Below are 14,327 nucleotides of genomic sequence, written 5' to 3'. Positions count from 1 at the left end.
TAATAACGCGAAATACTAATTCTTTTTGGGGAAAATATTATCCAATCAACTAACTATATGAAACGTGTTAAATATGTTAAAACGATTGATTGAATGTATTTTTGTCCGGTAAGTAAATGTTATAACGCTTTCTATTAACCGTCGGAAACATTGTGATGCTGTTGACGTCATACACATGCGACGCACCACAGCCACTCACTGAAAACGAGAACAGAGGCGAGCAAGTAATCGCAACGGCAAAAAAAAAAAAAAAAAAAAAAAAAATAAAAAAAAAAAAAAAAAAAAAAAAGTCATCGCAACGGCCTCAAAATGTGTAAAGTCCAAATGCTGAGAACGTTGGTGAAGCAGCGACTGAACGTGGCCGTCGAGGAGATATTTGAACTGCTGGAGAGGACGATCGCGGAGTACGAGGAAGAACTTTGTCGAAGTAAAGAGGAGAATGCGCGACAACGCGAATTATTGAACTCTGTTCTCGAGCCTCACGTCGCGGTGCAACACGAAGCAGGTTTGTGTACTTTTTATTGCACACGTGTTCAAAAAAGACAAAATAAAGCACCAGAGAGACAATAGCTGTTTAATCCAGACTGCCCAAGGCTTATTACACTATTTTTTAAAAAAAATTCATTTTAGGAAATAAACCAAACGCATATTTATATGAGAACAAACAAAAAATGAATGAAAGAGAGCAGAGGAAAGATTCGATCTGATTTATTCTGACCTCCTTACTTAAAAAAACATTTAATTTGAATTTTTTTCTATTTAAATAAATCACAACTTTCAGTCTTCTGAATTATTGTTAACCTATTCTGCAGATCACCGTCTGAACTATATTTAATTAGTATTTCAGACCCTTGATTTTTATGAACTTTATGAACACATTTGACTGCTATGTTCATTTCCATCACTATGGTTCTAAATCTTGCAATTTTAAAGACTTGTGTACCTTTTCAAATTGTAGTCGCTTGTGTTTTTGTTTGTTTGTAGACATCCGGAAGGTGTTGGCAAAGAGTCACGAAAAGGTACCTTCTGATCACGAGGAGCAAAAGTGGCGCTCCAATCTGCGTATTAAAGAAGAAGAGGAGGTCACGTGGAGAGGACAGGATGGGGAGGCTGATGTCGCCGCCGTCGCATTGATTGCCATCCCTGTGAAGAGTGAAGAGGACCAAACTCAGTCCTCACAACTCCAACACAATGAGGAGACCAAAGGCAGCGGCTCAAGTCAACACTGTGGTGGATCTCAACCGGACAATTTTGCGACGGACGACAGGATGTCCCGTTCTTCTGACGGCGACACCAAAAAGGCTACGAAGAGCTCTCGCGGTGATGCCAGTCCGTTTATCTGCTCCGAATGCGGGAAGACGTTCGTCCAGAAGTTCACTTTGAAGAGACACATGAGGATACACACAGGAGAAAAACCGTTCAGCTGCGCGATTTGCTCTCGGAAGTTCGCCAGGAAGTCGGTAATGACCGCCCACGTGTCGTCGCACACGAGTGAGAAACCTTTCGTGTGCGCCAAAACCTTCTCAGTGAAGAAATACATGATGGCGCACCTGAGGACGCACTCCGCAGGGAAACCGTTTACCTGCTCAGTTTGCGCCAAAGGTTTCTCCACCAAAGCGCATTTGAAGATCCACACCAGGACGCACACGGGAGAGAAACCTTTCACCTGCGAAGTATGCGACAGGAAGTTTATGAGAAAACCCGAGATGATGATTCACATGGCGACGCACACGGGCGAGAAGCCTTTTGACTGTTCCGTTTGCGCCAAACGTTTCTCGGCCAAGAAATATCTGATGATGCACGTGAAAAGGCACACGGCGGGGAAACCTTTTACTTGTACCGTGTGCGCCAAAAACTTCTCCAGTAAAGCTTACGTCATGATACACACGAGGACGCACACAGCCGAGAAACTCTTCGGCTGCGACGCCTGCGATAAAACATTGACCTTTAGAACCCAGATCAACAATCACGGGTGTTCCGGGGACAAAAATAGGAATAGCGACAGTTCAGGACGATAAATGTTTTGCTCATATGCATATTTGTGATTCACTCTGTGGTTGTATTAAAGCCATATCCCAATCACATCAGGAAGTTATGTCGTAATAAGAAGAGCTCATATTTCATCATTGCTATAGTCCAGCTGTACAAAAGTCAGCTCCAGGTTCATCTCAATCTCAATACTTTGATTTACAAGTGACCAGATTTGGGAGTTTTTCACGATGTGAGCCATCGCCTGGCTTATGTTCTTTGCTTTGACTTGTGAGCTGAAATTGTAAATATGACCGCTGTGTGTCACATCACAACAAGCAACAGTTTGGCTGAAAGGCAACAATCCTTTTTTTTTTTTTAAAAAAAAAAAAACCCTTTTACACTTTGCGTATTAATAAAAAAAAAAAAACATAAATTTCCTGCAGGAAATAATGCTAATGATGGTAGCAGGAATCCGAGTTATGCAGAGGAACGAGCAGAGATCCACTTTTTTCAGGTGTGATGGTTTGAGGCAGTCTAGTCATGTTTTTTTTTCTTTGATTTTATGAAAAAATACTGCACAAAAATACCCACACATATACACAAATTGGCAAAAATACAGCAAAAAATCTCACTCCAAAACAAAGGGGGACAAGATCAAATTGGAAAAAAATTATCACACAAAAATGACAGAAATATAACACAAAACTGACAAAAACAGATAAAATGTGACCAAAAATTACATATCTAAAAATAACTGAAGAAAATACTATATTTAAGAAAGTTGGCAAAAAAACAAAATATCCGCACAAACAAATGCTGAGAAATTGGGAAAAATTTAATTTGACAAAAACTGGGGAAAAAAAGTAACCACTATGTATGCAAGTGTTGGATTAGACCATGTTGCACATACATTTAGGTGACATCAGTAATTATTAAGAAAAATTAACAGAGGGTTGGAAAACAGGTGGAAAGTTGACAAAAAATACTGTAGAGGAACTAAAAAAAAAAGAAAATACAAAACAAATTCCATAATAAAGGACAGAAAAATGACACACATCAAATAATTAAAAATGGGGCAAAACCTGACAAACATACGGGAAGAAGCTGGCAAACATCAGGCAAACAAAATCTTTCATTTTCACGTTACATCAGCGTAAGAAACTGAACGTCGTAAATGGAGGGCACCCTCCTAGAAGATTTTACATTCTACCACACGGTGGCAGCATTGCAACATTTGAGTAGACCGCAAACACCCACAACCACCACAGAAGAAGAAAAATAGCGGAAGTCAGTTAGCAACGCGTCTCTCGCTGACGTGACTGTCGACAAGAAAAATGTGCAAAGTGCAAATGTTGCGGGAGATGGTGAAGCAGCGACTGAACGTGGCGCTCGAAGAGATATTTGGACTGTTTGAGAGGACAATCGCGGAGTACGAGGAGGAACTCAGTCGATCAAAAGAGGAGAACGAGCGGCAACGCGAACTCCTGGCCGCCGTTTTCACCTCTCAACCGGGGCAAGAGAAAGCAGGTCGCTTGACTTTTTTCCTCCTTTTTCGTGCTCTCACTCTCTCATTACTTTATCATTGAATATTTTTGTCTTTCACTAAGGCGGCTTGGGCGGGTTTTCGCACGATGTTTTTGCCTGGATGGCCTGCACCGCTCTCCAGTATTTAGGCTCACTTTGGCCCAAATCGTATTTTACAATGTAATAACAATCATGTCATTAATCAGTTATTCAAACCCGTTTCGAAACTAGTCAGCTATGATGCTAAAATGATATGAGGCCCACAGCTAATCATCACAGAGCCAGTAATTCGAATTGAAGTTGTCAAAATTGTGATTTTCTACTGACTCTACTGACCGTGTCACAGTGACAGCTCGAGTGAAAATCTCTTTTGGACAAAATGCCCTTTTGTCATTTTCGAGCCATTATTTAGTTGCTCGTGTCAGTGACTCCAAAAAAATATCTGAGAATGTTTTTTTTTTTACTGTGGTTGTTACTCGTTTTTTTTTCTCTTCGGCAGACACCCAACACCCGATTGAGGTTCCCTCAGAGCCACAGCAGGAGCCTGTGGAGCCTCCCCACATTAAAGTGGAAGACGAGGACGTGTGGCGCGCTCAGGAGGAGACCAATATCGCTCGGTTACCGCTGACCGATCTCCCCTTAAAGCGTGAAGACGATGAAAACGGAGCTCACGCCTACCACCTCCGTTACAATCAAAGTGAGGAGAGCGGAGCGGCCGGCGGAGGACCCCAAGCGGACGCCAGCTTCGCTCCCCTGTCGGACGTGGACAACGCGATGTCGCGCTCATCTGAGACGGACCACAGCGACGACGCCGGAGGACGGACGAAACGTTTTAACCACGCCAAAAGCGACACGGCGCATCACACCGACGACAGACTCTTCGACTGTTCCGAATGCGGCAAGACGTTCAGCAGGAAGGGGACGTTGAACCGACACATGAGGACGCACACCGGAGAGAAACCTTTCGCTTGCTCATTTTGCTCTAAAATATTCTCCTTAAAGCATCACATGGACAGACACATGCGAATACATACCGGGGAGAAACCATTTTCCTGTTTGTTTTGCCCGAAAGGATTCAGAGACAGGTACAAAATGATGACGCACATGAGGACGCACGCTTCTCAGCTGCCTTTTACCGCCGGCGGCTCCAATCAACGTTTAACTACAGAAGCTGACAGAAAGCGCTTTAAAGTTCTTCACTCACAACCAAGCAAGGTGGCTCCACTATCAGATATGGACGACGCGATGTCGCACACTTCCGGGAGCGAGCACGGCGAAGACGGCGAAGAAGCTAACAAGGACTCCAAGTTCAGGTGCTCCGAATGCGGGAAAATGTTCGGCCGCATGGGAAGTTTAAACCGACACATGATCACGCACACCGGGGAGAAACCCTTTGCTTGCTCGGTTTGCGGAAATAGATTCTCTTCAAAGGAACACCTGAAAAGACACGTGACGATCCACGCGGGGGAGACTCCGTTCGCGTGCGGCGTTTGCGGGAAAAGATTCCGAGATGAGCGCGAAATGATACCGCACGTGAGGACGCACGCCGGCGAGAAACCTTTCGCGTGCTCGGTGTGTCGCAAATGTTTCTCGCGGGAGGACGACATGGCGTTGCACACCAGAACGCACGTGGGAGGACGTTTCGCGTGCTCCGTCTGCCACAAGCGGTTCTCCAGTAAAAAGTATGTGATGATACACATGAGGACGCACACCGGGGAGAAGCCGTTCACGTGCGACGCGTGCCACCAGAGGTTCACGTATAAGTACCAGGTCACCAGACACAAGTGCGCCAGTGTGCACGAAAGCTGCTTGGAAGCGACGTCCCGACCCGTTTTGTTGAGCGATTAGCTCGGTTAATGTACACGTGAACGGACTTTCCATGTGCTCTAATAAGCAGTTATGAACAAAAAAATTCTTCCCAAAGAAATTATACCACTTTCTTTTCCTTTTTTTTTTTTTTTACTGTACTTAGATTTGAGTACGATACCAATTACCGATAATTGATAACGCCATTGCGTCGTGCAATCGTGATGAAAATAAGTTTTATTTTTTTATGCAAGTACTATGAAGAGAAATACTTCCTGTTGCACACAAATATTTTTTTAGAGTAACTAATTGTCATTTCTGACATTTTGCATGTCCATTCATCCATCCATTTTCTTAGCCGCTTATCCTCACGAGGGTCGCTGGGAGTGCTGGAGCCTATCCCAGCTGTCAACGGGCATGAGGTGGGGTACACCCTGAACTGGTCGCCAGCCAATCGCAGGGCACATAGAGACAAACAGCCGCACTCACAATCACACCTACGGGCAATTTAGGGTGTCCAATTAATGTCGCGTGTTTTTGGGATGTGGGAGGAAACCGAAGTGCCCAACCGGAGAAAAGCCACACAGGCGGAGAACATGCAAACTCCGCACAAGCGGCGCCGGGATTGAACCCGGGTCCTCAGAACTGTGAGGCCAATGCTTTTACCCGCTGAGTCACCGTGCCCCAACTGCATGTGTCACTACAAAATAAAATTCCCAATTTTCAGTTTCTCGTGATTACAATGTGGTAAACCGACGTAATTTTCACTTTTTCCCCCTCAAAAACGTCAAATGGTGTATGGTAGTCTTAACACATTTTAATCATTTGAAGCTGACCTACAATGAAGTACATTCAAGAGACTTTTTTCAGTGTTGGGGGGCACCGGACAAAAGGAGTGCGAACAGCAGCTAAGAGACAACGAAGAAGAATTTAGGAGTCTGCTGGATATGAAGAAGTAGGAATACGGCTGCCACGTTACTGTGTGTTCGCTCCAAAATAAAGTGCGTAAAAAAAAACCAAAAACCAAATACAAGTTTGCTTCTTGAGAACATCAAATTATTTTCCAGCGCATAATTAGCGGTTGGCTAAATGTTTTGTTGATCGTAAAGTATCACCACATGACTCCGAGCCAGAAGGTGAATGTCAAACTGCTCAAGTGGTCACAGTATGTATAACTGGCGTGTTTTTATGAATACGAGTATGTAAAATAGTCATTAATGCGGTAGTGACACACAAGATGGCGGACAAGGGAATCCTGGGACTGTGGTGATGTCATCGGAAATCTGCCTGCAGCTCTTTTTCACGATGGCAATATTGCAAGTAAATAAAGATTATTTATCGAGTACTTTTCACAAAGAGGGCTAACAAAATACCTCAAAATTGTAAAGAATTTTGTCTTAAATACAAAATATTGTAATTAACGGGTTATTCAATCACCACGCATTAGCGTTACCATTGGTGGTGTTGAAATTGTCAAATTGAATGAAACATTGATTTAAAATGAGATCGTCACAGCCCGGTAGGTTCTGATAAAATGTAGTAAAAATAGATTGAGACAATAAACCAGGGTAGGTCTGCCTGGGAAAATACACAAATAAATAATAAATTTTATTGTTAGTGAAAAAATACATTTAGCAATTTTTTTTTTAACAAAGAGGATTCTTAATCCTAATTTAATTATAAAAGAAAAATAGGGCTCATTTTTTAAAATCAGTTCAAAAAACATGTATTATCTAACAATGTGTATTTAATTTTATTAATTTATCTCATTAACTATTTATAAAATAGAAAAATAACTTTGCATGCATTTTACACTTCAAGCATTATTTTATCATCAACTTGATCATAAAATAAAAAATGGGGAAAATATCGGAATAAAGTATTTCAAATCCACGTTTTTCCTGACTTATTTATTTATGTATTTATTTATTTATTAACCGAACCTACAAATGAGTTGACCCATCGGTTAATTTGAAAATTAATTTAATTAACTTAATTAGTACATTAATATCAATGAGAACGATCATATTAAAGGCAAGAATAATTATACTGTATGGAAAGTACCGAATTGGAAATAATTCTTGATATACTGTACAGTAAGACATAAATAAATAGCCATAAAACAAATTTTCATACATTTTTGTCCAAAAATGAATACCGTAGTTGCCTTCCAAAGATGGCGGCAGTTCACGCGCAACGTACCTTTTGTATGGAGACTCCTCAACGCGTGCGCAGTCCCACGACCCGGAAGCTAAAGTTAGCCTCACGTCGCGAAAGCAGAGCGCTGGCCTGCCTGTGTGGAAAATGTGCAAAGTTAGACTTCTGAGAACGTTGGTGACGGAGCGATTAAATGTGGTTGTCGAGGAGATATTTGAACTATTCGAGAGGACCATAGCGGACTACGAGGAGGAACTTTGTCGAGCAAAGGAAGAGAACGAGCGACAACGCGAACTACTAAACGCCGTTGGAGAGTCTCAAGTTGTTTCACAATCAGGTTAGTTTAGATGTTTAAGATACAACCAAGTCACCTGACCATTTTGCGAGTTTCCTTTTACTCAATCATCGCGATTAATGTGTTAATAACGTGAACATGGCAACCTCCAGCCCTAATATTTTCTCGTTGTGTTTGCTTTTTCAAGCGACATCCGACTTGCCGTACAACATCGATCATACAGAGTGAGCAAAAAGTAGATCTGTGTAGCGCTGCTTCCCCTCCCCAAAAATGTTTATTTATGAGATTTACACTGACATGAAGATGATTAAATACAGTTTATCTCGTATGTGTGCGTGTTTTCCCTTGATTTCTTTTATACATCCTTCCTGCAATGCTTCCTTTTTTCCTTGCTACCGCTCTTCCTTCCTCTCTTCCCATCCTTTCTTTCTCTTACTTTCAAGTCCTTCCTCCCTCCCCCCTTCCTTCCGTTCTTCCTACCTTTCTCCCCTGCCTCCATTCAACCTTCCCTCCTTCTTCACTTCCTTGATTTCTCCCCACTTTCATTCTTTCCTTTCTTAAAAGAATGCATTCATAAACTGTACATCTACTTTCGACTCAACTTTCAACGTGTTTTATCCAGTTTTAACATTTCCATCTATCCATTTTCCCAGCCGCTCATCCTCACATGGGAATGATGAAGCCTATCCCATATTTTTCTTCGTTTTTCAATCTGCTATTTGCCACTTTCTCCATCAATTCTCCAACAATTGAATTGTCCACACCAAGCGGAAGAAGAAGCGGTATTGTTAGCTTATCTTCTTCTTTTCCTTTCGGCTTGTCCTGTTAGGGGTCGCCACAGCGTGTCATCTTTCTTCATCTAAGCCGATCTCGTGCATCTTCCTCTCGTCTTCATGTCCTCCCTCACCACCTCCATCAACCTTTTCTTTGGTCTTCCTCTCGGTCTCTCTTCCCTGGTAGCTCCATCCTTATCACCCTCCTACCAATTTCCTCACTCTCTCGCCTCCGGACATGTCCAAACCATCTGCACCGTCTGCTCTCTCTCACCTTGTCTCCAAAGCATCCAACTTTGGCTGTCCCTCTAATGAGCTCATTTCTCATCCTACCCAACCTGCGAGAACCTCGACATCTTCATTTCTGCCACCTCCAGTTCTACTTCCTGTCCACCGTCTGTAATCCGTACATCATGGCCGGCCTCACCACTGTTTTATAAACTTTGCCCTTCCTCCTAGCAGAGACTCTTCTGTCACATAACACACCAGACACCTTCCGCCAGCTGTTCCACCCCGCTTGGACCCGTTTCTTCATTTCCTTACCACACTCTCCATTGCTCTTTATTGTTGACCCCAAGTATTTGAAGTCATCCACCCTTGCCATCTCTTCTCCCTTAGAACTTCACTCTTCCCCCTCCGCCCCTCTCTTTCACGCACATATATTCTGTTTTACTTCGGCTAATCCTCATTCCTCTCCTTTCCAGTGCGTGCCTCCATCTTTCTCATTGTTCCTCCGCCTGCTCCCTGCTTTCCCTGCATATCACAATATCACCTGCAACCATCATAGTCCAAGGGGATTGCAGTCTAACCTCATCTGTCACTCTATCCTTTACTACCGCAAACAGGAAGGGGCTCGGCGCGGATACCTGATGCAGTCCCACCTCCGCCTTAAATTCTTATGGCACATCTCACCGCTGTTCCGCTGCCCTCATACACGTCCTGTACTATCTTATCTCACCTTATGTGCCATTATTGTTGTGGAAGTACTTTTTAATAAACAACAAACGCCATTTTGGTCAATCATGTTTACCTTCCCCGTTGTCGTGCAGACAAGCAGCCGTTGGCGGTAAAGCGTGAAGAAGAGAGACAGGATGAAGTTCCCTCTGAGAGGAAGGAGGAGCCAGCAGAACCTCCTGACATTAAGGAGGAGGAGGATGCAGGGCGAGTTCAAGAACTGGAGGAAAACAATGTCACCACGTTCACACAGACCGGCGTCCACGTAAAGAGCGAAGAGGACGATGGCCCATCTTCACGGATTCATCGCAGTCAAAGTGAGGAGACGTCGGGTCAACACATCACGACGGAAGGACGCCACGCAGCGCTGCGCCCCCAACCGGGCAACGTCGTCCGACCGCCGGATACGGACGACGTGTCGTCACACTCCTCTTACACCGATCGCAGCGACCACACCAAAGAACCTCCGACGACCAATACGAACTCTGAAGGTGATCCGACCCGTCGGACCGACGCCAAGCACTCAAAGTGCTCGGAATGCGGGAAAACGTTTGTCCACAAAGGATCGTTTACCAGACACATGAGAACGCACAGCGGCGAGAAACCGTTCAAGTGCGCCGTCTGCGCTAAAGGCTTCTCGTTGAAGGCCAACATGAAAAGACACACGGCGATACATCACCAGCCGGGCGGCGCTTCCACCCAACACGCGACCGGCGTTCAGTTCGGCTGCTGCGTCTGCGGGAAAACTTTTCGTCAGACGGACGATCTCGTCGCTCACATGAAAACGCACAGGGGCGAGAAACCTTCCAACGGCGCCGTTCGCGCCAAAGGCTCCTCCCGGAAGGCCAAGGCGAAAAAACACGCGGCGATACGTCACGAGGTGAGCGGCGGCTCGACCCCACGCGCGGCGAGCGTTCAGTTCGGCTGCCCCGAGTGCGGGAAAACGTTCGGCCAGAAGAGCAACATGATCACGCACGTGAAGACGCACAGCGGCGAGAAACCTTTCGCCTGTTCGTACTGCGACCGAAGATTCCACACCAAGCTTCACGCGAAGAGACACACGGCCATCCACACCGGGGAGAAACCCTTCTCCTGCTCGTTCTGCGGGAGGCGTTTCCGAGAGAAGTACGACTTGATGAATCACGTCAGGCTGCACACCGGCGAGAAGCCTTTCACCTGCGCCGTCTGCGCTAAAGGTTTCTCTCGCAGCTCGTATCTAAGAATACACAAGAGAAGTCACAGTAGGGATCACGGACTAACCCACGGCAGCTCCGCTAAACACGCGACAAAAGAAGCTGAAGGAAGACACTGCGGAGATCGCCGGTCACAAGAAGATAACTTTGTTCCTCTGTCAGATATGGAACACTTGATGTCGCACTGATCACGCCGACAAACACAGGCATCGAATACTTAGCCCCTACCTTTAAAAAGGGCAAATCCAGTTCTTTGCATGAACAATGTATCCAATAAGTCATGTAATATGTACTCTTATTTTGACAATGTGATGTTAAATCCTCTCTCATTTAATCGTGTTTTCAGAAGATTTTTATCGACAATTACGAATTTTCAGGGGTGCTGCCATTTTCGCAAGTCACACGACTTACGTCCGCGTGTAAAGCGCCGCACCAAAGGCTCGATTACATTGTGCCCAGCGCTGATTTCTCGGGATTTATCCCCACCTGATGAAGGAATAGCAGTGTCGGTTGATCGGGAAGACGGAGGAATACTTCATACAGATTTGAACCTGTTGCTGTAAATAATGTTCAATATTCGGATGGTTCTTCGGGCGGAATGACGCCGGAGTCTTGAGTACTCGGAGGCCTACGCGCGACATAAGTGGGTAAACAAAGGCCCCCGGGAGCTCCGGACCGGCAGCCGCGAATGGTTCTTCGGATGTGAATGACGCGGATTCTGACTAGCGAGCTCCGGCGGTAGGCCGCGAGCCGAGATTTCAGGTGGACGAGGCCTTTAGCCTAGCTTCAGCGTGCGATGCTAACGGCCTCCGCCACCTGAAAGCTCGGCTCGTGGCCCGCCGCCGCCCGCTTCGTTAGACCAGGGATGTCGAAGCTAGGCTAAAGGCCTCCGCCGCCACCGAAGCTCGGCAGACTCCCCAGCTGCCGGTCCGGAGCTCCCGGGGGCCTTTGTTTACGCACTTATGTTCCCCTCCGAGTAGTCAGACTCCGCGTCATTCTGCCCAAAGAACCATTCGAATATTCAACATTATTTACAGCCACAGGCTCAAATCTGTATGGAAGTATTCCTCCGTCTTCCTGATCAACCGATACTGCTATTTCTTCATCAGATGAGGATAAATCCCGAGAAATCAGCGCTGGACACAATGTAATCGAGCCTTTGGTGCGGCACCTTACACGTCACATCCGCACACATAGGTCATGTGACGCGGGAAAATGGCAGCGCCCCTGAAAATTCGTTATTGTTGATTAAAAAAATCTTCTTGAAACACTTAAATGAGGGAGGATTCAACATCACATTGTCAAAATAGAGTAAATATTACATGACCTATTGGATGCATTGTTCATGCAAAGCACTGGACTTCCCCTTTAAGAAAGTTGGCCAGTTGCTCTGATACATCAGCTAATCCGCCATATTGGATGGGGCAGATTTGCTTGTAAACAAACGCGAGTTAATGAACCAAACAATCAAAAACTAACTACTATCTACTCACAACCAACATAGACGCTTAAACGGGTCAAATTTATGCGCTGACCAATATTTGTACTTCATAAATATCTAAAAATAATAAAACAAAATGAGCACTGTAGCTTGTGTGCCATGTTTGAAATGACCAAAGCCCTGTCAAAATAGGAATCGATGTCAAGGAAGTTCTGAGTGTTAAAGTGGGGCAACTTAACCAAGTGACAACTCTTTTATGTTGGTGAAGAGTAAAGTTTAGCCTGGGCTGTTAGTGTGGCTATGAAAAGTCTACACACCCCTTTTCAAATGGCAGGATTTAGTTTCAAAACATGTTGTAAGTTCTTTCGACACTGTAGATTTTTTTTATTTCCACCAGAAATATGCACATCATTTGAATTTTTTTTTTTTTTGACTAAATAATATGTAAGCCATTATTCAAGTATTATTGTACTCGATGCAAAAGAATTTATAGAGTTGCGTGCGTTCAGGTGTATTACGACTGATTTCTATTGAAATACATGCTGTGTAATAATTTAATTCACTGCCGTTGACAGCTTTAGAAGACAAATATTGATATTAACTGGGAGGGTCCCCAACTACTGTAAATTGATAATGTTTCCACAGATCACAGACAAAATATGTCTGAGTTTTGTTGTATTGTCTGTTGTCTATGTGTTGCTGCTGCATGTGTGTTCATGTAGATTTGTTATTTGAAATCATCACTGTTAATCATCTGTTCTAATTTCAGGTAGCCTCTGTATGGCATTTTGCATTATATGTTGGCATCAATGATTGGGTTTTGTTGTTGTTTTTTTTGCTCAAATACATTATACACTGTTTAGTTTTCTTTTGGTTGATGTGTCGAGTTTTATGGTCTACTTCAACTGGGAGGGAGAGCCATGACACTTGAAAAGCTTTGAGAGCGTTTTCATTTCCTCAAAGTGATACTTTATGATAATCTCGCATTTCTTGATAGCAAACAGGCTCAGTCAATTCTCCATCACGTATTCCAGATAATATTGCGGCATGTTTTTTGCCAAATGCGTCAGACTTGTCCACTTGTCCTGACATGAGGACAGTTGGTGTTAAGAGAGTGGCAACCCCTAACGGGACAAGCCGAAAGAAAAAGAAGTAGGCTAAGAATTTAAAACATTTTATTCAAAAAAAATACAATTCAAGAAATAAGGTCGAAGGAAGTTCAGGGGCGAGCTCGGATCGGCGTGCGCAGAAGTTGTTGTCCGCTCGTTTCGTGGCCAGAAGTGCTTTCCGCCGTGACGTCAACCAGACGCCGCCCAATCCTAGCTCCGGCCTAGTGTTTTGGTTCCGTTGGGAAAGTCAGTCCGATGCTCCCGTCCGCCATATTGATGGGGTCAGTTTTACTTAGATTGAATGCCATCCACCACCAACACTCGAGTTGTAAAGGTTCCGGTTCGTGGAGAGCGGGCCCGGGGGACAATTTCCCAACGCACCCAGTGAGGGTTAAGGGTGATGTAATCAGGATGTTTCTAGGGATATCCATCCATTTTCTTTGCCGCTTATCCTCACGAGGGTCGCGGGAAGTGCTGGAGCCTATCAACGGGCAGGAGGCGGGGTACACCCTGAACCGGTTGCCAGCCAATCCCGGGGCACACGAAGACAGAAACAGTCGCACTCACAATCACACCTCGGGGCAATTTAGAGTGTCCAGTTAATGTTGCATGTTTTTGGGATGTGGGAGGAAACCAGAGTACCCGGAGAAAACCCACACAGGCACAGGGAGAACATGCAAACTCCACGCAGGCGGGGCCCGGGGTCGAACCCGGGTCCTTAGAACTGTGAGCCCACAATACAACACAAACACGAAAAAAAAAAAAAAAACCCAACAAACACAAAATACAAGTTCAAAAATTCATGAGTCGAGCCAAATGACGAATCGTCACCAACGGTGAACGAATGTTCCCAAACGGGCCAATGTCCTTTCCGGCGAGTACCCCAAGTGATCGAATCGTCCAGAAACGTCCAAAGACGAAAGGCAGAAGGCGTCCCGTGTACTTGTTGTCCCAAACAGCGATGCGGTCCAAAGAAGCCCTGTCGATGGTCTTTCTCGTCCTTATATAGGAACTCCTCGGAACATTCCAGAATTACGCACCACGAAAGAACCGCATCATAATAACTTCAAAGTATGAAAGGAAACCGCATCACAAAAGATCCGC

At 44.7% G+C, this 14,327-nt stretch overlaps 2 protein-coding genes across 2 annotated transcripts; both read left to right on the top strand.

Moving 5' to 3' along the window:
* The first annotated feature begins 186 nt into the window (after window positions 1-186).
* LOC133503466 (zinc finger protein 268-like) lies at window positions 187-6,825 on the top strand. Its single transcript, XM_061825142.1, has 5 exons — window positions 187-226; window positions 292-505; window positions 985-2,007; window positions 3,292-3,498; window positions 3,995-6,825. Exons 2-5 carry the CDS (start codon window positions 310-312, stop codon window positions 5,341-5,343), a joined length of 2,775 nt encoding a protein of 924 aa, XP_061681126.1. The 5' UTR covers window positions 187-226; window positions 292-309; the 3' UTR covers window positions 5,344-6,825.
* Window positions 6,826-7,520: 695 nt separating this feature from the next.
* Window positions 7,521-11,315, top strand: LOC133503463 (zinc finger protein 202-like). Its single transcript, XM_061825138.1, has 2 exons — window positions 7,521-7,795; window positions 9,576-11,315. The coding sequence occupies exons 1-2, from the start codon at window positions 7,606-7,608 to the stop codon at window positions 10,859-10,861; spliced, it is 1,476 nt and encodes a 491-aa protein (XP_061681122.1). The 5' UTR covers window positions 7,521-7,605; the 3' UTR covers window positions 10,862-11,315.
* The last annotated feature ends 3,012 nt before the right edge of the window (window positions 11,316-14,327 follow it).

This window comes from Syngnathoides biaculeatus, chromosome 7 (assembly GCF_019802595.1).
Source record: "Syngnathoides biaculeatus isolate LvHL_M chromosome 7, ASM1980259v1, whole genome shotgun sequence".
Classification (NCBI taxonomy): domain Eukaryota; kingdom Metazoa; phylum Chordata; class Actinopteri; order Syngnathiformes; family Syngnathidae; genus Syngnathoides; species Syngnathoides biaculeatus.
Note: the sequence above shows the minus strand (reverse complement) of the source record. Positions and strands in the feature narration are given on the sequence as shown.